Source organism: Protomyctophum bolini, assembly GCF_963924005.1.
Source record: "Protomyctophum bolini genome assembly, chromosome: 3".
Lineage (NCBI taxonomy): Eukaryota > Metazoa > Chordata > Actinopteri > Myctophiformes > Myctophidae > Protomyctophum > Protomyctophum bolini.
In genome coordinates this window covers 37,236,544-37,262,722 of record NC_137864.1, presented here as the reverse complement: position 1 = coordinate 37,262,722, position 26,179 = coordinate 37,236,544, and the positions used below count along the sequence as shown (strand labels likewise).

The 26,179-nt window shown below is 42.7% G+C and overlaps 1 protein-coding gene across 1 annotated transcript in view; it reads right to left on the bottom strand.

Moving 5' to 3' along the window:
* prr36a (proline rich 36a) overlaps positions 1-26,179 on the bottom strand; it is a 37,992-nt gene that overhangs the window by 10,446 nt on the left and 1,367 nt on the right. The window contains exons 2-4 of the mRNA XM_080759805.1: positions 10,217-10,941; positions 9,886-9,967; positions 644-897 (exon numbers count right to left, since the gene is read on the bottom strand). Of these exons, the coding sequence (XP_080615931.1) occupies positions 644-897; positions 9,886-9,967; positions 10,217-10,877 (997 nt within the window). The 5' untranslated portion in view covers positions 10,878-10,941. The remainder of the gene's footprint in view (positions 1-643; positions 898-9,885; positions 9,968-10,216; positions 10,942-26,179) is intronic.

The following is a 26,179-nucleotide window of genomic DNA, read 5'->3' as shown; positions in this document are numbered from 1 at the left end:
CATTTTGGCCATTTGAAAATAGCCGTATCTACAAGCTCACAATCAGCATTATGTTATGCTTTAGCTAACATTTTTAGAATCTGATCTCAGGTCAAAATGGGTTAAGACACACCGTTATTGGTGCTAGGGTGGGACATTTGCTTTACAACCTGGTGCTGCTGAATTGAAGAGACCAGCTTGATTAGTTTGTCATTATTAATTCATTTTACAGGGGAAAAAAGCTTTGGGGAACCGTTTCGTCCTTTTATAATATAAGAAATACTGCTAAGTGAGAGCTAATTATAAAGATGCATTTGATAGAATCAAACATTTGAGGGTATAGTATTTTGTTCATTTTTTTTTCAGTTCAATTTATAAGAAATTATGTTAAATAGGAGATCCCTGCAGTTTAATATCGGCTATCTGTCTCTACTAATCAGTCGGCTATCGGTCTCTTTGATCACTACTAATCAGTATCGGCCATGAAAAACCCAGTCCGGTCGACCCAGTCCAGGCTCTGTGCATGGACGGTTGCTACATTTAGCAAGAGCTGGATTCTTCAAGAACAACTCATCCGGTATGAAGCAGACAGTGGTAGAACAACTCATCCAGTATGAAGCAGACCGTGCATATACCACAAACATCCACACATCTTTCACTGTACCTTTCTTAGCAACTGCATTAGTTTTTGGAGGCTGTGTTGCTGTGGCCCTGCCAGCAGGTGGTGCTGTGGTGACTCTGGAAGCAGCCGGTCTGGTGGAGGGCTTGGTTGTAGCTACTGTGGTGGGCCTTGAGGGGGCTGTGGTGGGCCTTGAGAGGGCCGTGGTGGGCCTTGGCGAGGCTGTGATGGGCTTCGATGGGGCTGTGGTGGGCTTTGACGGGGCTGTGGATGATAGAGGTCTAGTACCAGTGGTGGGCCTGGAGAAAAAGTAGTAAATAGGTTATCTTTCTTTCAGATCACAGTATTAATTGTATTTGTAATGGGTAAGTTTATGACGGTCAGGCGGACACCACCAAAAAATAAATATTAGAGATTCATTGTAACGGCTCTCTAGTCTAGCGTGTGTGTGCGGCGCACCTACGTGTGCGTTTGTGTGTGTGAGTGAGTTGAGCATATTTCTGATTGACATGGCGAGGGAGACAAAATGATCACTTCTATGATAAACAGGTGATCATTTTCTTCCAGTCTGTACATAGTCTACCAGCTCAGTGGCCTTGTGGTTAGAGTGTCGGCCCTGAGACTGGGAGGTTGGGGTTCAATCCCCGGCCGGGTCATACCAAAGACTGTAAAAATGGGACCCAGTGCCTCCCTGCTTGACACTCAGTATCAAGGGTTGGATTGGGGGTAAGTCCCTGCGACATACTAGCGTCATGTCCAGGGGGTGTACTTGTACATCAAGCTGCCTCACGCTACAGAAACAGGAGATAGGCTCCTGCCCTATGGGCCTCATGGCTCGGCAAGGCTACTGTACATAGTGTTATTGTTTGTGATATTGGATTATTATTCTTTTTTCATGTCATGTCAATACATTTATTGCATAGACCGCAAGGTTGTATGCGTCAATGTGCTTGTACAATTGTGAAATGGCACACAAGTTACTAAACACCAATCACAAAAAACAGTAATGATCAAGTTACTATCCCTTTTAGACCCAGTGTTTGACTGTACTGTGCTGCCATTTTACATTTCGGTCTATTAAACTATTCAATCAATGGCGAGACATTCCTATTAAAACTAATGATATGTGCCATTGTACACCTAGATAACTGCTCTGACGCAGCTTTCACCATTTCATCAACAGACCTTCACCTTGGCTTAATCAGTCTTGATTTAGGCCACAAATGAAATGGTGATAGATAAGTGAAAAAGCATTACCAAATCCCTCATCCATCTCCTGCTCTGCAGTAATGCTTTTATTCCTGTTCTAATCGCCCACTGAGTGAGGGAGGGATGAATGTCAGGATGATGGAAAGGAGCAGTGAAGGAGAGCATAGCTAAAGGAGTAGGGCTGCACTACAGATTATTTTGTTAGCGTTAAATTTTTTAAGCAATGGGGAAGAAAGTGACAGTCAAATTGTTTTTTTCCTTCCTACAAATCGATTATCTATTATCGTTTATAATCAATATAATATAATTAAGCGAGACAAAAAAATTGCCATTTATTTTCACTTTTGTAAGCAATGGGGAAGAAAGTGACATTCCAATTGGGTTTTTTTCTTCCTACAAATCTATGATCTATTATTGCTTATAATTAATTGATTAGTTTGATTAACTGTTAAAGAGTGATGGTAGCAGGAGAGCAGGAGTCAAGGAGTGATTTTAGGAGAGGAAAGAAGCAGGAGAGCAGAAGTCAAGGAGTGATGTTAGGAGAGGAAAGCAGTGTGAAATAGGTTACAGAGGAGAGGAAAGCAGTGTGAAATAAGTTACAGAGGAGAGGAAAGCAGTGTGAAATAGGTTACAGAAGAATGATGAGGCAAAGAAAGTTGGCAGAGGGAGTGTGGAAGAAGGCAAGGAGAACAGGATAGGCTAAAAAGTGATGGTGGGCGACAATGGAAAAGGAGTAATGATGGAGAGAGGGATGGAGGGAGTCGCCAGACAAGGGGAGGAGAGCTGATGGAAGACGAGGATGAAAATGACAGACAAGGGAGAGGAGGGGAAAGAATGATGGATGGTGATGATTACGGAGGAGGATCAGAATCACAGGGTTGCAGCAGCGAATGAAGATAAGCTGGAGAGGGCGCGACTGTGGAGGTGAAGGGCTGGGCGGCCTTTGAAGCAGAGTGGAACAAGAGAATGGCAGAAGTCACGACACTTCGACGGGGTGGCATTTCACTCCCAGTGAGATAAGAGGCTAGTCTTATCGTCTGGTTTGGATCTTAAATGAGAGCTAATCCACTGAATCCCACTGCACTAACCTGCATGCAAAGAGAGTAGGTTAAATTGAGTAGGGTATTAGCTCCGCTCCAAGCACACATTAGTTTTGCTACATTTAGCGGACAGTGCATTGGCAAGCATTAATTCCGTTTCCCCTTACAGTAACAGTAGCCCCCTACAGTTGCTGCCCAACCATAATGGCCAAAACATCAATATATGTGGGACATTCATTTGGTCTGTGTTTTAACAGTACTTTTAATGAATATCAGTGTTCATTTTGTTACAATTGTACACAATTAAATTAAAACCGATTTTACAGTACACACAGAAAGTACAAAAGGCACAGGACCCGGTTTACTGAACCGTGGCTCAACCAGCAATTACTACAATACCCATTCTGTCCTCTCTTTTGGGATTTGCACTGCCTGCTAGCGAGACAGACAATGCGGACGTGTACCGACATGGACAGACAGACACAGATGGAGGGCAGTGGCATGCCCGAGCTCGGATGCCTCTCCCACACTGTGTACTGTCGGCCTTTTGTTTCCTCCTGATCAAACGATACGTGGGCAGATGTTGGGAGTATTAATTTCACAGGCTACGGATACATTTATATTAGACCAGCAGTGTTTTGGTTGTTTGTGGTGACGGGAAGCGCAGGATAAGCCTGCTGAAAGGTGCATTTGACACTCAGGAGAGGGTATTAGTAGTAGCACTGGATGAAAAATGAATGTCGAGTAATGGCAGGAATAACCTTGCGTCACCAGACTTCACACCTCGGAGGAAAGCCTGGTCTGTGTTCCTAAATCGCCCGTGTGATCCGTTCTAGGTGTGGTTTAGACTAGATGTCTGGATGATAAAAATCTTATTCCAGTAAGGTGGTTCCGTCTGGATCATAAACCAGAAAATGGTACACCTCCCAGGCTATGGCAGGAAGACAATGACATGGAGGTGGACATGGAAAGGGAGGGAAGGGCTTATCATTGAGGTCAGTCAAGACGAAAAATGTGAAGCTGTGATGGATGGCTAGACGAACGGAGGCAAGGAGAACAACATGAGGGGGGGGGGGGGGGCAGGAGAAATAAGCTGCCCATTTGATTGCATGATATTTCATGTTCCTGCAGTATGCTGAGAATTTGAATTGGCAGAACCAATCAATTATAACGGGAGACAGGGGACAACACAGAACGACTTCCTCTAGGGTAGAGAGCGTGAAGCTGGATGAAAAGACAGATTACAGAATAAAGACATGGGGAATGTCAAGAGGGTAAGGAGCAGTTACAAATGTTAATAACCTCAAATAACCCTAGTCCTCGCAATGCCCTGGTCTTGATCATTCACAGCTCACAATGATCTGATCCATGAGGGGGTACAAACAGATTTATACCAATACTGTACAGTACACACTGCTCCTTCTGTGTGGCTCCAAGGGTGCCGTTGCTGCATGACATTCTGCCAAACAATGAATTTAAATCAATAGTGACGTACCCTTAATAACCCTAATGGGAGAATGCAAAGAGATACACCGCCATTTACGGTTTTTAATGATTTATCGGAAGGCCTTCCGGAGGGCAAAGGTCAGCACAGGGACAGGCACTGATGAGTCACTGATGCCAGTCGAGAATGTTTTTTACTGGCCCCGCTTTGCTGTAGACCGCACCATTAAGATGCTAAGCAGTGTGATGCTGCATGACAATGCCGAAAAGGAAAAACTTACTGCAGTATTCTTCCAAAATTGGAGGTGCACGATTATGAAATTATGACCGATATAGGGTTATATCTGCAGATACCGATTCTGATTACGCTGCCTTCAAACATGAGAAATACACAAAACAAAAGAGACATACATTATTATTGTGACATCAATATCTGGGAAAATAATCTATTATTTTGAGACCGATCCAATATGGCATTCTTATGGCCAATTTCGATATGCTACAGATTATATTGTGCATCCAAAATGTTGTAATATACATGGAGATAGTCTGCATAATATTCATTCAACTGAAACATTTCCCCAGCTGGAACACAAAATGTCCACTCACACCCCTTTACTAGAGTGTAGATTCAGTCTAGTTTCAGTTTCCATCAAGTCAAAGACAAACACAGGACAGTATGTACACATGCCCAAGTACACTCATACACCAAGTAGACAAACACAGGGCAGTATGTACACATGGCCAAGTACACTAATACACCAAGTATAGACACAGTACCAACACTCTGCTGTTCCAGCGCTTGCTTTCCCCCTTCAAGTTCAAGGGCCCCCCTGCAGAACAGCTAATGGAAGGGGAGACCCCCATACAATACATTGTTTGGCTTGTAAGCCATCCAAGACCAGCTCCTTTGCTCCAGCTTCCAGCACACATTCCTGGGGCATGTATTGGCCTACAGTCATCTCCCCGACAATAAAGAGGAGGGTTTAGATTAAGTGTCAGTGCTGAGCCTAGCAACGGATGGGCAGACGGGAGGCAGCGGCTCCCATGAGGCCGTGGCTAGCTACAGAGTACTGCCACCATGATGGATGCCATGGTTTGTTTGTGCTTAGGACAGTAATCCTCCTCCTCCTCCTCTGCCAAGACTGGTGGGGAGAAATGACATGGTTTAATTCCCAAGGGGACATGAGAGGTAGGCAAGGTACTACAAAAGTGAGGGGGAAGGCTGCAACAACGTGGGTGAAAGACACCAGGGATTCAAATTATCGATTAATTCAGTCACTGATAGTTGATTACCTTATCGATCAATTGAATTAAATGTGATTAAGCATTACTGTAATTATGGTAAGCTCACAGTTCATGTCAGACCTATATACCTGCAACTTTCACCATTTTATATTTAATTCATTGTTAAGGGTTTAATATATTTAGATGAAATGCACTTTAGCGGTTTTTAATATATTTTATAATATGCTGCTCAGTTTTAATGCACTGCACTTTGGGATGTTATGCTTATTCTTTTTATTAGTAGGTTTTAAATATACACTGCTGGTCCGGAGTACGATTTTCGTTTTATATGTGCAAACATGTGAAATGACAAATAAAGTGAACCTTGAGATAATTTCTTAACGGACGGACATCCCAAAAAGAGACCATTACTTATTTACTCCTTGTTGCCGTTTATTCACAGGGATCAAAGGATTTGACCTATTTATGTTTCAGCACATGGATGATAGTTTTAGCTGTGCGATTTCAAATATCTTCACAGTACGATGAGATCAGCAAAGCCATTTGAAGACCATTCCCACTATATTTATCCACCTACTTCATTGTACAACAAGTGGGGAAAATACCCGATCTACAAGCTCACAATATGTCACATCATGACATGTTGTGAGCTTGTGAATTTTCCCTTTTAGTTATTAGTTTAATAAAAATCACTCGTGTGAAGTGAGGGGTGCCTGGTAATGTAAAACTGCTGTAAACATTTAAAGTCCATAGACTTTTCTGCCACACGTCACATTTAGTGCCCTAAACAAAACATTACTTTTAATGTTTGTTTATGACGTCATTTCTAAAGCCAGACGGACATTGGAGGGGCTAGAGGCAAAAATAAAAAATAAAAATCACACGTGTGAAATGATGTACGTGTCATCGTACATCAATTTATGTTAGCAGACATTTGACATTGCTACATAAGGTGGTCCCTTATCCCCCACCAACATGCGATTGGTTGGCCGATTTGCTCGTTTACATATATTATGAAGTAAGTTTTCCCTTCAATGTCAAAGGCGTTTAATGTTTTGATGTTTAATTTACATCATATTTAGCAGAATTATCAGTTCTTATTATCATACGTACATCATGCATCATCTCATACTGGCCAATCAGAATGCATGTTGCCTGTGATTGGTTAGCTGAGCGGCTCGTTTATATAGGACATACATTTTCCCTTCAATGTTTTGATGTTTAATTTACGTCATATTTAGCGGATCATTTCTCCGTTCATCGTCAATGGCAAAACTTGAGACGGGCAGGGACAAAATTTAGCAGACAATTGACTGGAATTCTGTGGTCAATGACAAATCTTGAGACGTGTGGGGACAAAGGCTGTTTATAGAAGGGGCTAGCGCCCCTTAAAAACACCTGTACTGTATATTGTGTATAATGACGACATTTCCAAATTAGGGACACAGAGTTGAAAGTGGTTAAAATGAGGATTATAATAAAACAAAATGACGTGCAAGTAAAATCATCCTTGATCTCCACGTCTCCAGCAATTGTTCACTTAATGACTCGAACCTTGTGTTCTGCTCCACTTAATCCTAGAACCAATTGTAAGTCCAAGTGCACTCTTTAACTTTCAGTGGGAGTCTCTGGGAACCACAAAATTATAGATGGTTATGGAGGGGGAGGGTCAGGGTCAGATAGAGGGAGGGGAGAATGGAAAAGGGCTCAAGGGGGTGCTGGCCAAATGCCTGGAACTAGTGTATGCACTTGTATGCAGGCCAGGCAAGGCAAATGAAAGGATGCGAGAAGAAGAGAGGGAAGGAGTGGTGGGTTGGACAGAAAGATAGCTCTGACAGTGAACTAACACCAGCCCAGACTGCACAACATAAAGGCTGATAATTACGAGCTCTTGTTGTGTGCACTGAAAATTGACACTCGAGTATAAATCAGGCTTTTTTATTCTGCACCCGTCTCATACATCAATACAACCAATTCAAATCCATCCGTGACTCAGGGGGATGCGATTACTGATTGGTTGGTACTTTAGTGAGATCTACCATCCGTGGACACTAAAATTGCATGGCAAATGATTGGTGTGGTTTATGCCGTAGAACGTGCCATGTTGCATTTCACTGTGTGTGTGCCTTACTGCACATCTACACTGTCAGCCTGTCATAGGAAAAGCCTCACCTCTTTGATGGGTACATTAAATCCATGAACCCCCACTCATTCATTATCATAAGAGTCATAGCCTAGGCCCTCGGACTCTGAGCTACAAAAACCTGGTGCATATATTCTGAAGAGCTTTCACGATCGTTCACTCTTCAAATCTCACCTCCGCTTTACAGCAATCACTCTGGTAAAATCTAATCCTTTCTCCTCTAACCCAATAAGCTTTCATTTCTCCCGTTTGGGCAATTAATATTAATACTTGATGAGAACAGTCGTTTTCGTTGGCCTTCTGGGTGCATGGTATATTAGGTGTGCTGCTGCTGCAGAGCTGTACAGTAGTCAATGCATTTGCATTTTGCAGCAAGGCTTTTTAGTGCAAGAACACTGATACATTAAACCAGTCATGCATAGCAGCTGGGTCACCGTGAGGCTGCTATAGTTCCTTGCAGATTGTTCATTACAGATTGGTGTTGGAGAACTCCTATGGAAAGAACCACTAGAAATGCAATTCAGATAGTGTATCAAGTCTGTGGCTCTCATTTCCTCGCTCTTCCGAGGAGCAGACGTGAGCGCACCTGCCACGGTTTGCTAGGTTTCAAAGAAATGCACACCACTGTTTCTGTGGCTAAAGAGAGAACATCCAAACGGGAAGCACACACATCTCTCTGTGGAACCTTCAGTACACATCACTAACACGGACGTGTCATGAAATCTGACACATTACATTCATCATGCCGAATCCATGTATGTCTGTCTACTTATGAAGCAAATGCCTGATGTCAATGTTCCAGCAGGGAACAATGTCCAATTACTTAAAGGCATCATATGCCATGGTAATAGAACTCCTGTACCCAAAATGTCACATTTGCATTATTCAAAAGATGAAGAGGTAACTAGTCTACGCACACGTGCAGAGAGAGCGAGAGCGCGCACGCGAGAGAGAGAGAAAGAGAAGTACCTGCTGAATAAGGACCATTCCTGACAGATCCAATACAGAAACCTATGAAAACACCAGCTGAGGAAGGTCACTCTATACATATAGCTAAACCGGAACTTTCCAAGAGCATGCACTGTATGTAAAATAAGAGTATGACAGTGTAACAACATACAGTAAGCGTAGGTGAAGCCGTGTGTGTGTGTGTGTGTGTGTGTGTGAGAATAAAAAATAGCTGAAACATGGAAAAGGCATCTGGGAGACTTTCACTTATGGCCAGGAAAGTAGTACATAACACCCCTGTGCTGTGTCAGAGGGCCATTTTGTTGTTTATTTAATAAGAGAGCATTATAGAGGAAGTGAGGTGGACCCAGAATCAAATCAGGCATCTCGAAGCAGAATAGTGCATCCTGTGAAAAGCTGTCCGATCTGCTCTAATGGATCTGACTCTGGCGTAACTCCATTTACTCTAGTGATCTAGAGAAGACACCACCAGATTAAAGCAAAAGTAAAAATGTTATTGCAAAACATTAGCATGACATATTTTGCATGATTATGCCAATTGTTGTTGATGACTATTATACTGCTCTATTATACAGCTCCACATCTATGTGGAGCTATTCTAAAATGATAAAAACCCAGTGTGGCTCCTATGTGGATGTCAGAAATGCATGTACACAACACAACATCAGTAGTCTACGACAGTGGCTCTCAACCTTTTCTGACCACAACATCCCAAAGATTATATCTGAACTGGGGGACCCCCACCACCAGACACACAGACCATCTTATAGATGACTCCAGCAGAGCTATGCCGTAACATGGCAGTACTATCAAAGAAACATCACAATCTTTACCGTTTTAAGCCGTCAATAGCAATCTGCCCTGGGGGCGATGACTAGTGTCTGAGTCTATGGGCCAGAGGGCCTTCTTGGTACAAAGCCTTGGTTCTTCAGTATCACTGGGACTGTTAAGGGCCTCTGTCTCAGGTTATTTCTGCAAGCATGACTCAACCCTTGAAGCGAAACCCAACCCAATAATGGCAGTAATGCCACAATGGACACATTTCTTTGCTTTATCTCTTCCAGGGTGTCGTGATAAACCAAGCCATTCATGTCTACTAACTAAGGGAAGACATAAATGACCTCAGAGGCAAGACCTCAGAGGGGAAATAAATTGTGTAAGAGACGGAATATGAATTGAGGCGTTTTCCATCCCAATATGAATTATTTGATGGTGCAATGGGCTGGCAGGCATACCTGTTTGTCTTGAGACCAGTTGCCTTCTCAGCTTTGGGTACGGTTGAAGTGCTGAGTTTTGGAACAGTGGTGCTAGCAGGAGCTGGAAGAGTGGAAAGCAAGAAATTGTCATTGCATGGAGGAATGATTCTATATTAACAAATTACAATGGATGTTAAGCATAGTACCAAAACTGAATAAGTCTGTTCAAAAGACCATTTTAAATTGGCATCCAATATTTGAACCACATAAGCAGGCATTTCTATCTGAACTAAAACAGACAAAATAATTAAACATTTTTCGCAACTCAGTTACTACAAGTTAAGATAATAATGTTTTAGAGTAGACCAACCTGCAGTTTTGGGTCTAGCTCCATTGAAAGTTATGCCGCTATGCCCTAGTCTAGTTCCAATTAAAGCGCTGGCGGGTCTATCTCCGTTTAATGGGCCGGCGGGTCTAGCTCCATTTAATGGGCCGGGTGGTCTAGCTCCATTTAATGGGCCGGGTGGTCTAGCGCCAGTTGATGGGCCAGTTGGCACTTTCTTCTTTGTGGTGCCATTTGCCTGCCTGGTGTTATTGGCTACAGTGGCAGAAGCAGCAGCAGAGGTGGTCCTGGCAGTTCCAGCAGGCTTTTTGTCAGCCACCTCTGTCAGCCACCACTGGGTCCTGACAGTGGTAGTTTTCTTTGCCGGGGAATTATTTGTGGAAACTTTATTTCCTGTACGACTTGAGGCAGCTCCCGGTCGTGAATTTACTCCAGAAGCTCCAGTCTTCGTTGCGCCAGATGTGGCCTTAGTTGAGAGCGCTTTCGTCTTGCCTCTTGAGTCTACAGCTGCAGGCTTGCTGTTGATCTCCTGTGCAACCGGGGGCACTGCCAACTCCTCAGGTGCATCTGTGGTTTGTCTGGTCACTTCTTCCTGTGCCCCAGGAAGAGACGAGGGCTGTTCTCCTGCTAGAACTTCAGTGGGCTCCATGTTTTCTTCATCAGGAGCACTCGCACCATCTGGTTTCATCACCTAGTCTGTGGCTGTCTCACTGGTACACACCCAGACCACACCCTGTATGAACCTCAGTGTCCTGCAGAAGAGAAAAAGAACATTGGATGGATGAAAAAAAAATTAACTCTACATTATATATATATATATATATATATATATATATATAGAAAAATAAGCCTTTAACAACGTGCACATTTCAAAATAAGTCACATGACAGTCAGTCAGTGTAAGCCAAGGGAAGCGTAATTTTAAGCAAAGGGGCCTCCAAGGAATTTGGGGGGAATTTGAAAAACAGGAAGAGTGCACTCATAGACGCAAACACATCTGCTGTGCTCAACCCGAGTCTTGAACGCTCTCTGGTTCATCAATGTAGCACAACTATGATAACAAGACCAACTTGTGGGAATTCAACAAACAAAATGAACGAATAGTTTAACAAACCACAACAGAGGTGCACTGGTGCATAAAGTCTGCTGCACATTTTATAGTCCGGGAAAGAGACTGATGACTATGGAGAATGTGGCGTGTGTGTGTGTGTGTGTGTGTGTGCGCTTTAAAAATGCCTTCCAGCATTTGGGAGAGGGGAACGCTGTGGTTTGGACGGCTGAAAGGGATTTGAAAACCCACACCATCATGTCCCATTTATGAGCGACCGCCGTGATGATGAACGCCATCAAAAAGACAATGCCAGCGGACACGCTTGAACTAATAGGGGACAATGACAGCTTACACATCAGTTTGGATGAAGACAAAGGGGGGGAGGGGTCCAAGTAAGTAGCGTTGGTCGACCCCACTGACCTCAGTCAAGTCTCTCTCACTCAGTGGTAAAACCAAATAATAATAATAATATACTTTGTTGTTATATGACTAGAGTCAGACAAATAAAATAAGGAACGCTAAAGTCTCCCATCTTTGGCTGATCATCAACTGCCTGTTCCATCCATCATACCTCACCCCCATACCTTCAACTATCCCACTCTCTTGACACCAACCGCAGCTGCCTGCTGCTGCCACCCCCCCCCCCCCCCCCCCCCCACACACACACACACACACCCTCTGCCAACCCCCTACAGTCACTTGGTTCCACCCTCCTCCTCTCCCAAGGTCTTGTTCCAGTAAATAGCTACACAGATGGGTGTTGTGGGGACCAACAGGCTCGTTTGGGAAAGGACCAAGAGGGAAGAGAGGTAGGATAAGATCTCAATTCAGAGGGAAGAAATCTATGGAAAAAAATAAAAAATGTAAGACTATGGACTGAGAACTGTGACAAATTTCAATTAAATGTGTCAATTCCGGCACAAGTGAGAATAACCATACCATATAATAAATAGGAATGTTCTCACAACACAGGCAATTAAGATCATGACCATCATTTCTGCATGACATTCTAACGCAGACGATGAATGACATGACTCAGCTTCCATTGAGACCCATTTCCTACATACAAGAGTTATATTTGTCAAGCTCTCCACACTGTAAAGCAAAACTAATTATTAATTGGTGCTTCTGCAGACTGTTGAACAAAAGGTTTTTTCAATGTCCACAAAAAGGTTAAAAGCAGTGCAGATCTACCGTAAAAGGTTACAAATGAGATGTGACCACAACCTCCTTTTTCGGTGATATGATATGCTATCCTTTAAGAAGTGTTTGACTGTAATCTGTACTGTTAGTGTTTACATTTCTACCTAATAAAGCATTCAATCAAAGAATTTATGGTAAACTATATCCACAGGCCAGGCACCTCAGCTGGGCCTCGCTAGTTACACATTAACATCCAAGATACCACAGCTTTGCACACTTGGTTCCCAAATCCCTAAACATAGCTACTTTCCCAGCTCATATTTCTGTTTGCTAAATGAAATCTCTGTATGGACTCATTGTGTCGGCCCCCCATGTACCTGGGGCCAACAGAACATCATGCCAGTCTTCATCAACGAACAAACAGGCCACTTGTTGCTAGTTCTGGATGAACTCGTTTGGCGAGTTTGGTCCCGACAACAGTCGAATACACAGCTCAACAACAACCCCAAAAATATAGGAACTAAACATCGACTCACTGAAAGCCCCTGGCCCCCTAATCTCCGACAACGAACAACTGAATCCTGCCCCTGAGTTTCAGTTAGGGATGAGAGCAGTACTAGACATTATGCTCTGGGTTTTCCCCCTTATTTCCATTTCCTCTCCCTCCTGCAGTTTAGTTTGTCTACTCCTCGCCTCTCTGCGGTTCTAATTTCCTGCCCGAGAGGGAGATCCAGAGGAGAGCATTTAAACGGACAGCATTAACCCATTTATTCTAAATCATGACAATTGTCGGAAAGATTTGAGGCACATTTTAACGATTTTTCAAAAATAGCAGACCTACAAGTTCATAGCGCGCCACTCGGTGGCGCGCTATGAGCTTGTAGATCTGCTATCTTTCAATAGCTAAATTATAACATAATGTATGTAACCACCAAAAGGGGTTCCCGCTCAAAATGGGTTAATAAATAGGAATGTCTGTTCTAGTCTACCGGACCAACTTGTCAGTGACCTATTCAATCAAAAGTATATAGGACAATGTCAGTCGAAGAACCAGTAAATCAAGAGTGGAGAGGATTACGCTAAAAACTGTTATAATCAGTCTTGTACATGCACGGTTGGGGCTTGGCAACCTTCCACAGTTGGTCTCCTTAGTTGCTACCATTACAAATTTGCCATTCATCACCTCTACCGGATTCCAGAATACAGAGTGACTTGGAAGCTTTTAGCATAATTTTGATTAACTACCTGGATGATGGCAAAAGCACCTACTTTTGCCATCTGCGGTAGGTAGGGTCAAATGTGTACAGGGTATGATGAGGTCAGATCAACATATGGAATGTCAGAACAGGTCAGCTCCATATATGGATATCTAAGGGTGGCAGCGGGGGCAGTGTCTTGAGTGTACAGGGTTTGATGAGGGCCCAGATAGGGCCGGGCCTTCATTTTCAGGCCTGGCGATCGTTTTGGCTACATCTAGCTACAAGCTACAAGATGGCGCCTTGTGCACCTTGAAAAGGGCTCCGTAGCTGAAAATCGCTGGGCACACTGATTTAATGGTTACAAATACCCCCGGGCATTCGGGGTGTGAACAAATGTGCCAAAGACACATGGCAAAGGGATGACAGCTCAAATGTGTGACAATGTCAGTTACATGACATAGCTCTGCCAGGCTGGCTACTGTACTAATGCCCTGGGATTAGCCGAGTTCACCATGAATCACATTCCTCAGAAGATGACCTTTGCATTATGGCAAGATGCAAGCAGTCAAGCACAGGCATTATCACCAACCAGCTGCCAACTGGACAGTATGTCAAACAGCACAGGGAGACATGGATGGCTCAGCATGTAGCTAAACCCCATTCGTTTGCACACAAATGCTTTATGACATTATTACAGTGAGTCAAATGGAGAATGTACTGCAAGAGTTGAAGAACTGGACTGCAAAGCAAGCATAATATGCATAACGCCAAGAGACAATTACACATCTGCTAGAAAAAAATTGGAGACACTTCAAGGTGTTGCAGACCAAATTGTCAAAGAATTTAAGTTTGTAGTACACTTTTTTCGGTGCGCAACCAATAATATCCAATATGGTCCATTACAGTAGTACCATCTTTTTGAATAAAGCCATTACAGTAGTACTATCTTTTTGAATAAATCCAAGCCAGGGTTTTTTGACCACGAGATAATACACCAAACATGGTCTGGGACAATTCACGTACCTCGATGTCTAGTATGATCATTCGATTTGTGTTGCAATTCTTAATTATATTGAGATTCTGGGATTATTGCAATTTGATGAAAGTTATTTTGCTTTTTTGTACTAGATTATTTTTCTTTTTGGCTTTCACCTTTATTTTATATTTTTTTCATGGGACTGACAGTAGGCTGACAGGAAATGGGGAGAGAGATGGGGGGGAGGGGGGTGGGAAGACATGCAGTAAAGGCCGTCGGGATCAGGAGTCGAACCCGCGGCACACTGCCAGACTGGATTACCAGCCAAGGTGCCTGGACCACTGAGCCATGGCCCAGGCCAATACTAGAACATTTTAAAACAATTATAAACAATATACCGTAAAAGGTTGCATCATATACATCGTCAGTATTTCTAAGATGAAACAAAAAATGTGAATCGATTTTTCCCCCCCACCAACCTAGTACCATGCAGACAACATGGTCCCGATTATACCGCAATTATTGTCTGCACGGTGCACGCACACCTTCAAGAGCAAGAGAGCAATACAGACTGCATTCAATATATGGCATAATCTAATGACCTTCTAAAGTCTGATGTAAGAATCGGTGTACTGTCCTAGTTAATTCCGTCTAACATCTTTTCTGTGCATTCCCGTTAACCTCGATGCTAATAAATTCCTTCAGCAAAGCTTTGAGAACTGTATTATTTTCTGCTTGCATACCATTTAACAAAAGTACCAATGAAGATCACGTCAAGTTCCCAGTTGTTGTCACATGCTCATAATGCAGTGTAGCGACGGATCTCTTCCTACTCAACCTCTCCTCAAACAGTGTACATTTTTATGTTCTAATCTAGTGCATTCCATGCATATTATACAGTCAGAGTACTTCCTCCTTCGTCCTCACATAAAGTACGTGAAGTAAGTCATTTAGCTCATCGTTTCCCAAAGACTGGGTCGGGGGAGACTTCAATTGGTTCTCCAATATATTTTGGAGAATACAGGGTCGTGGCCCTGTATGTCAAGTGGCCAGTCCACTAGGACTGGTTCTGGATAAGTTCTGAATATCCTCTACTAAGTAAAGCAAGCATTTTTTGCAGACCCTCACTGCTATAATGTGGCCTGAAAAAGTTGGGAGAGGAGACAATGGCTGTGTGTGCACACTAGCCAGTAGAGCCAAAGCCTGTTATGGAAGAGTGTGAGTCTAGAATGAACTGACTACTGAACTAGGCTGCTGGGTATTTCCAATACACTTTCTCAGCTGAAGAAATGTAGCCTTCTGCATCCCGTCATTCCCTCTTTCAAGCAGTTTAATTACATCTGTCTTGGCCCATCAGTGTCGCACTGCCACTACACATCCAGCCATCGTCGGTGGGGTGAGGCAAATGGGTCACTTCTAATACCCTTTGTAATATGACTGGAGAGGGATTTAATTCAAAGGCAGGGGCCTTGTTTTGTGCACATTGAGGGAATACAGGCTTGGGTGGTGGTTTGAATACTGATGCTGGCTTTGGCTTAAATGTTGTCTGTGCATTCACCCAGGACTGCTGTTCAAATGCCATGGTTAACAAGGCTAATGTCTAAATTAAAGACCCACTACAGTCTATGCTGCTCCTTACAACCAACTAGACAAACATGGTTTGAACCGACTGTCCTTTAGAGCCCTGTACTCTTATTAGTCAGGTTAAAAATGTCCTGTTTGTCCTGTTGTGCGAGACAAGTAATAAATCTTTCCGGGCAAGTGTATTAAATTTGTGCTTGTCCGTTGGACAAGTGACTCTTGGTTTCACTTTTCTGTGATGCTAGACCAACAATATTGTCCTATCCGCACACGGTTAGCAGACTGACCACATTGGCATTTAAACTTGTAGCACTGCATTTGTACTCCCCAAGTAATTCATATTAAGACTTGGAGTCAGATATTGTCCTCTAGTTTCATATCCATTTGAAAGAGCCGTTCACTGAACTAGGTGCTAGAAGAAAGATCATGGGGTCACTAAAATCAGTAGGTCATCCTCCAGGGAGCATGAAGATGCAATTCCATGACAATCTACCCAGTCGCTTTTGAGATGCGCTTGGGACCAAGTAGATGATAATAATACATTAATCAGTCAATCATGCTCATCAGTCACTAGGTTAAACATGGCTACTGTGAGTTAATTTGTTTTAAAAAAAGTGACATGCACCATATCGTCTTGTCAATGGAGGGGGAGGGGAAAAAAGCATTTCACTTTTTTTCAGAAGCATAAATTAGGCCTCTAGTCATTTCAATGCTCCATCTGTGGTAAAGCTGATGAATGGAATCAAACGCCCAGAGCACCGGAGCCTGAGTGAGTAGATCTGACCCATCCACATTCCAGCTCCACTGCCTTTCCTCTCTGGCTCCTCGGGGCTGCACAGAGACAGCTGCACCACCGTGTGTGTGTGTGTGTGTGTGTGTGTGTGTGTGTGTGTGTGTGTGTGTGTGTGTGTGTGAGAGAGAGCCAGAGTGCAGAGGGAATGTGTCAGTGTGAGAGACCTATGGACTCTGAAGGTGTGGGTGCATGACATGAAGCATTATGTGAGGGCCTATGTGTCCAAGACTCCAAGTTATGAAAGTATGTGTCTCACACACACACACACGTCACAGACACAGTTTCAAAATGTTCACTTTCAAGCCGACAACACCTCACGATGCCACACATTGAGAGCTTGTAGATTCGGCTATTTTCAAAATAGCCGATTTATATAGGGTTAAAGTGCTAATGTGTTAGTTGCTTATTTTGGGCTTGTTTTTATAGACTTGGTTGCTCATTTCTCTTGCAAAATATGGCCACAATGATACTGATGGCTCTGCTGACCCTGACACAGGCTAGTGCTGGTAGACTGTGCTGCAACAGCGCTGGATACATGGAACACCCTCAGTCTGTCTGTTCATTAACTTACTCTCATGTCCAGCTGAGGGAGAGAGAGGGGGACACACGCGAAGAAACACAGGCCGTATTCATTGTGAGCGTGCATGTCTGTGTGCGAGTGTGTGCATGCAATTGAGCATGGCAGAACGATAGACGGGAGAGTTGGAATGAAACGAGGGGGAGCCTGGGGAAAGAGTAGTTGGTTTATACCGCAAGGCAAGGAAAGCAGCCTAGGCCAGTAAAGTTTATATAAAAGGAGGAAGGTCTTAAACCAGTCAAGGTGCTCCTGAAGAAGTGGGGCATATAATATTGCACAAAGATCTATGTCTATAATCTCCACTCTTGCGTGGAAAGGGAAGGAACAGTGTTTAAAATTATATTAAAATGCCCAGGATACACTTAAATATAACTGGTTCAACCACAGGTCTGGTTTCAACCACATGTCTTGTCCGTGCTAAACAAATGTATGACGGTTCAGTTTTTTTTAAAAGGACACTTATTTTTCAAATTACAAAATGTAACATTTGTTGTTGTTACGTTCAAAGATGTCTGTTCAGTCTCATACTTAGGCCAGCAAGATTCCCGAGACCATAAGTATGGTGCTAGGCTAAAGCAAATAAGTTGGGAGTATGACAGGATGGACGGGCGCTGTGTGACAGCCTGTTCTTCCATCTGACCATACAAGGTAGTGTTGTCCCTTCTACTGCATCGCAGCTGAATGGTTCCCCCCCCCCCCCCCCACACACACACACACACACACACACAAAGTGGAAGCTACGTGCGCACACCTTGCCAAATGGAGAGGCTCAGCCAAGTGCACATAAAACCTAGTAGTACTTAATACACAAACTCTATAAAGCAGTAAAAGCACCCTGCTTAATAGCATCTTTCTCTCATGACCAAGTTCAGTTCTGCTTCTGCAGAAAGGCAAACACATAATAGCCTAGTACAGTCTAAAATAAATTTGTTTTAATATTAACACTGGCATCTCTATTTTGGGCATGTCATGCATGCATCAGCTATAAGTATACTGCAGGTGTAGGGCTTACGCAAGTGGTTAAAAGACTAGCAAAAATTGTCAGGAGGTTTGGCAGGTTGTGCCAGAGATCAATGATGACGTATAAACACCATCTGAATGATGCACGTCGTCAACCATCAGTAGCCATGCAACGCAGAATTACTGGTGGTCTAGGCATCTGGATGGCAGTCATGGCACTGCCAAAATGTGTGGCATGTTTTTGTTTCCATACCACGTTAAAAAAGGTTGAGCAAACCTTGATATCGATTGTATTACAGAGTAAAAAATCTACAGTCCCCAGTTTGATGATTTGACATGACTGGATTAGTGTTTACATCACAACACAGCCTGAAATTGTAGCGGACACATTCCTCAGCATGCCAAACAACAAGCCCCCATAGAACTCTGCTTCCAGTCCTAACAACAAGCCTCCGTGAGTACCTCTGTCTTTAACAAGAGTGTGACTGGCAGAAACAAAACAAGGATGCCGTGAGCCGTGAGGATGAGGTGGGGAGAAGATGGCACTCTCTCAGACACGCATGTCTGAAAACAAAAATAAAACATACACTACTAGATATAGTCGCTGTCGGGCAGAAACAGTGCATCTCTTCATAAATAAATATATGTTCTATTCTATGCTTCATATAGTCATACTTCATTATACCGCTTTATAAATATGTAATCAATGAAAAGCATGTGGTAATAACTATATTTAGAATTTGTTTTTTGTTTTCAATTTCCTGAAAAGTAACCTTTTGCACTTTTGTAATCGTGTTCTTCGCCAGGTACCAGTGACTTACAGTAGTGGTGAGGGCAGGGGACTGATCACATTATATATTCATATGGCTATGAATATTATGCATTAATTAATTAATGGGACAGGCCAAACAACGCATAACTCTGATGTGCCTCCCCAATGTCCCATGCTTGCCCTGCCATGCAGAAAATGAAGAATACAGAATGCATACTACTAGTAAAATCTTGATTATGGGAACAAATTTATATTTGAATATAAAAAAAAGATTTTAAAAGATTATATTTTTTTATTATTTTTATTTTTGAGTGAATCAGAAAAAACTAAATACATTTTGTATTGAATATGCACTGTCCCTCTTCCGCTGGCATCATGTTTTTACAACAAGTCATCTTCTATGGGGAGTTTTTTCGATATTTGGGCCAATTTTTAAGACCAATATTAAAGTGTAATTTCTGAGGAATGTTAACAGCCCTAATATCCACTGCTTTCCTCATGGAGGATTGTATGTGTCTGTGTGTGTGTGTGTGTGTGTGTGTGTGTGTGTGTGTGTGTGGGAGGGGCATCTGTTCTTTCTGTGGTGAATTAATCACGGAAGACTGAGACACACAGCCAAGCACGGCACGTTTATCTCCAAAGAACACCGCTCTCACACTAATCCTCAGCGATCTTGCTGACTGGCATCTATAGCCTATAACTCTGTCTAGGATAACAAGACTACACAAACCCTAGCAAAATCCTGGCTATGCATTAAATGTTAACACATGTTACCGTACATTCATCTACTACCAGTGGTAGAGAAAGTACAGATTTTACTTAAGTAAAAGTATTAATACTGCAATATAGAAGTACAGAAGTATTTGCATCAAAATGTACTTAAAGTACCAAAAGTAAAAGTACTCAGTTTTCAAAGCTTATAAAAATCTTTTGAAAATACTAAATAGCAATCCTACAAGCTCACAATGCGACACATTGTGAGCTTGTATATAAACGTGAGGGAATGCACACAGACTGACCAATATGGAGATTTCAGGAGAAAGCAGTCAACTAGCTGCATTTCAATGCTCTCTCCGATTCCGACCATAGGATCAGAGTCCATAATATATGCTATAGCAATGCAAAACTACTGAATATTCATTAGGGAGGATTGAGTTGGACTGGCAGCTAATTCCAATCAATTCCATCCGAGACACTGAGCATGTGCTAAGTGAGGCTAAACCAGTATCACTCAATAATGCTGCGAGGAGCAGGTGCTAAATACAAGTTAAGATGAGCAGGTGCTAAGTACAAGTTAGTTAAAATAACAAACCGGACTTTAGACTAGAGGAATGGCAAGGCAATCATGCGCAGATCGTATTGCGTGGGAGTCATCTCAAAATTCAGCAGGAAGTAGGATTACAAAATCTGCTTAACATTGGCTAAGCTTCCAACAAGAAGCACCTGAGGCCTAGTCCAATTAGGTGGCTAAAGAGGGCAGGGACCAGGGTGATGCAATACAATTCATCATAAAATGTAGGAATGCCATTAGAATATAATTCAATAGTAGGTATTTTTTAAGGATACACAGTAAATTCCACATTGGGTCCAGAGTGAAATGAACACTGAGGATTTGTGCTTTGTAATTTTCACTAAAATAAAACCTACCAGAATGTTCTGCATGTGTTTGTGTGCGTGCACCGTCTATAGAGTAGCTATTGGCTGGGGTGGGGCATTGCCCCTTTGTCTACACAGCGCACACCATGCAACCCCCAAGGGAAGACATGAAAGAGGGTAAGAGGGAGGGAGGGCGGGTCGGCAGGGGGATTAGCTGGGGAGAGGAGCAGCTGACAGACACTAGTGGCTTTGCCCAAAAACACTCCACTAACCATGGACACTTTAGGCAGCCTGAGGAGAGATGGAGAAAATAGATCAGGGGGTCCTAAGCGTTTTCAGCTAGTCTAGTCTCTCCCCCAGGATCAATCCTTACAAATAAAAATACATTATGAATTAACCACTTAAGCCCCATTTAACCCATTCGGTCCAGCGGCCGATTCTACAAATGCCAAATGTCATTCAAGATGGACATAAAAGTGATGACAAAAATGACCCCAACCCAAAAATGAAACACAGAAGATAAAGGACAAAATCAGCAATTTGTCTTAGTCTATGAATAGCTTAGTTTGGACACACATAATACAACCCATGTTTCCATGAAATGCTTTATTTTTAGACTAGACAACCCATGGCTCCACCATTTCCACTGTGGTCCATAGGGTGCATGTAAAGAATGTGCTGAAATATGAATGATTTAATGCGTATGAGGAGCTTGTCATGAACGTTTGACTTTCATTCAGAAATCAATCTCTTTTTTTTGCGTTGAATATTCACCTCCCCAGAATAGGCTTTCATGTTGATAAACACAAGCTAAATGTGGTTTTCTGTGAAGGATGGTTGGATGAGGCAGTCTAGAGAGTCTTGCTAGATTATTAGACTCGGTGTGCAGCTTCCCGGTTTGTCAGACAAGACAGGCAGAGAGTCGATGTCATCCTGTGAGCCTATGGGTGGGATCAGTTACCACCAGAAAGCCTCTGAGTGAGCAGGGTGAGATCAGGCCAGATGGCCACTGAACCCACACCTCATCTCACCTACCGGTCTGACACCATGCCAAATGCACAACACTCTCAATTACCAAACACACAGGATAGTCTTCCTCATGGGAAGAGAGGTAGAGCACACATTAAAATCCTCAGTGTTGACTCAATTCCAGAGTGTAAAGATGGACTCAAAAACTGACCTGTATCTTTACAATCGCCATTCTCCGAGTAAACATTTCTAGTTGAGAATTTCACCATGTAGACTAACGTTTAACAGGATATGCCCAGCCAGCCCAAAATACATCCTTACATCCACAGGAAACTACAACTCACTGTATTTAACCCTCGGTAGCTTGAAAATAATATCCCATTATATAGTTTCAAATATGGTAGCCTAAATGTTGAGGGCTACAGACGGTATACCATGTGTGTGAAATAATCAATCATGCCCGGAAGTTATACAGGAACGCCTACTGAGTGAAAGTGGCCTACTTTCTGGCCTTGACAGCCCATACATCCAAACAGAAAAGTCCTATCCAATTGCGTTAAACGAGATTAAACTCACTTTGCTACTCACTTTATTCATGCACATACCCTCTATTTGGGGAGAAAGAACTAATAGCCTTGAGTGATGAGATAAAGATGAGATGAAGTACCTCTTTGGGATGGAGTTCAATGCCGTACCAAAGAATAAGCTGATGAAAACAGATTGGGGGAAAAAAGTGCTGAACTACTCTTTCAATAATTACAGTGCTTGGAATGCCAGACGCAGACAGAAAGCCTGAAAATGCAGTCTCTTTCTACAGCTCCTTTATCCTAATGGGAAGGATGCCGCCAGACACTAAACCACAGTGACGATAGTTACAGCACCATTCAACCAGTCCATAGCCGCATGGCCAAAATCAACACTGCCAATGCTAGGATGTTGGACAGTCAAGAACCACAACAAAATACCCAAATGATGAAACGTGCTGCAATACTTAAACTGGCCTTTGGTAGAGCAGGGGAATAGCAGATATTCTGTTTCCCAGCATGTGGAACTGCAAAAAGGGTGCCGGCTACAAAAGTGGCCAATTTCCAGCCATATGGAAATTCTCTCCATTGATTGCGAACTTAAGAGTTGCCATTTCCATTTTCAGATTTTGACAGCATAGCATCTTGAGAGAAGTGACTCTGTCCAGTCTGATGTCCAGTCTGAAATGCAACTTGACTTACCGGTAACTCCATGTGGACACAAAATAAATATTAACTCTTGCAGTTGCAGATGATTTCTATACAATCTCTAAGCTATATTACTACAAATAGTATTACATTCTTGGGGCTGGAAAAACAGTAACTCAGTTTCATAACTAAAATGTGTTTTAAACTATACATGCAACTGAAACAGACCTGTAATACCTGAATACCACCCGCTTGATGGAGCACATATTTCAATGGCACTTCATTGCGTCATCTTTTCCTTTCGTACATATCTAAACTTAATGAATGCTACTTTTTAAATGAACTGAAAACTTTTATGGTATGAAAACCACCTCCACAACCCTCAAAAGAATTGCCCAAATATCTGCCGTCTCTTTTCCATAATATGATCAAGCCAGAACCTCCACAATGCTCGTAAAATAAATGCCAAATGTCTGCTCACTCTTGAGGGGCGCAAGCCCCTCCTATATACAGGTTTAATGTTCGTTTTAAAAACGCCATTGACAATGAAGAGAAATGAATGTTTATTTAGTCACTAACAAACACTAAATCCCATTAACAAGAAAGATAATTTAATTAGTTTGTTTTGACACCGTTTGTTTTACATCATCATTACATCACCTAATCACCTTTGTTTCACATCATCATAGTTAACCTAATCTACTCCATGTTGTAAAATAAGAGCGGCCCTCACTTCACACGGGAGTGATTTTTAATAACTAGATCAAACCCAAGCACGGGCAACCAGCATGATCTAATGGTAGTAGATGGACAGATAATAGGCAGGCCGGCAGTGGGAGAGGATCAAAGCCTATAATTGTCAAGTACATCATCCACTCACTATGCACTGTATGCAGGACCACAGTGAGGAAAATGGATTTGAACCTCCTGACCCAACATCCATGATCATCCTCCTACAGCTGTTACTCTCATGCTTATTACAAGGACAAGAGAAGGGGGGAAAAACGGATGTGGAGCCATTAGAAATACAAAGCCTGTAATGTAAACCAATAGAACCATGATGGTGTACTGGTGAGCTTTGTATTACAGCAATTGCTGTCATTCATCTTTGGGAACTATGCTTGATATGCAAAACAATAAGATACCAAAAGCAGAATTATGAAAGAAGTCAAACACACCTGGTCTTGGAGCATCCACAACACAAATGGGGAATGCATGATGCATCCCACAGTAGCCTATTCTTCATCTTCGCATTTCATAACAAGGGTGTATAAGGTGACCAAAGCAGAGTGGGTAGAGAGGCCATCTGGGAATCAAGAGATCAGCGGTTCGCCCAATGCATCATCCAATGGTGGTTCTAACTGAAACTTAAAATACCCTGAGTCAACTGCTCAAAAGAAAATCTTTGTTTAAGCCACTTATCAAAAGACGTGTGAGGTATTGAGCTTCGGCACTTAGATGAAGACACTAAACACATTAGTGTTATCACACATGGGAGTGTCAGGTGGCGTGGCGCATACAGTAAGTCAGTGAATGACATTTGGAGGAGCCCATGGCAGTCAAGTTGCAATGTCAACCATCTGCATTTCATAGTTGGGCTTGAAGCAAATTGCCAAATAAAATCCTGAGTGTTTGCCAGTTTGTGTCCATTTTGTACAGTCCTGGGTTTAATTAATATAATTCTGGATGTTTCGGTGTACCTAATTGCATTGCACATTGCACACCACCACACTCATTCCTGACTCAAAAAAGGGAGGACCGTGAAGTCAATTCACACTCCATGACTATGCAACTCAAAATAGATTAGATAGAAGCAGGACAGCAGTTCGTACTAGTAGTACTGTTGACGCATACGAATAGCGTACCTGCCATAATTAAAATGAAATGGTAGAGGGGGGGGGGGGGGGGGGGGGATAGCAGTACACCAGCCCTAGTCCTAGTCAGGATAGGAGTCCAGACCCTTTTTAAAAACATCCCATGGAATATTGCAGCTTCTGCTTTCCAATGATCCAATCAGTATATCACAAATCACCCCCTTCTCAGGCTTGGGAAGAGGAAAGGGAAATATAAACAACTGTAAATGAGGTCTTGAAGCGAGGGAGTCTTTCACACATAGCTACCTCCCACTACCAGTGATGATCACTTTCCTCAGTGACAACTCACACCCTGGCAGCGGTGTCACCTCGTACATGCTCCCCAGTGGGGAAGTCATTGGTATTTTATGTAGAGATGTTATGTAGAAAATATATAAATGTCTGAAATCACAAGCTAGAAACTGGTCTTGATATGATAATAAAGTTATATGTAGCAACAAAAAACAGCATTGAATCGGTATAAAATTAGTTTGTTTACCTAAAAACGAAACACTCAGACACGGTCAGGTGCAATAAAAAAAAAGTTTGAAGTGAGGGGCGCTCATATCATCGTACATTGACAATTCATTTAATTAATGTTAATTTAATGTTTGTGTAGGACAAAGTTTGTGGACAGACACCAAAAGCTGGATATAGGAGGGGCTAGCCCCCTCAAAAACTGGAGCACACAGTGTGCAAGCTTGCGTTCTTTTAGTTAGTTGTTATTTTTCCACTTAGCAGTGGGGTGCAATTTTCACGGGTCCATTTTGGTACGGGCCCGTCAAATTGGACCCACGAAGACCTCTACTTATCACCTGCCCAACTTTGGGTGTGCATGTCTTTTGTAAGTTTCCTCCCTTCAGTTTGCTTATACATATACGACAATGTTCAAATCAGACATGACAGTGAGTAATGCAAAAGCTCCAGGACACAATCACACACGCTAAATTACCCCCGGTTTACCACAAGCATAGTTGTTTTCTTCCCGGTTTAAGCCTCTCAGAACAGAAAGGCTAAAAGGTTGTCTGCACCACCAGGGCATCATACCGGAAATGCATGAAGAAGACAGGATAAGTGGTGGCAAAAGTGTAGTCAATAAACTGAATCGATAGAACAAGTGCAACTGGTCCAACATTGCACTGAAACTGCAGTGTAGCCGCCCGGCTGTGTGTATGGCTTCTGAGAGGGAAACATGCATTCCAAGGTTACAGGAACCGCCAAACAACTATTTTGAGTTGGTCCCCTGGTGAGCTTCAGGCTTGGGAAGAGGAAAGGGAAACTGAGGTGTAGGCTACACTAAATATAAACAAAGCAATGAGGCCAGAGGGACCCGACAGCAAGTCACACC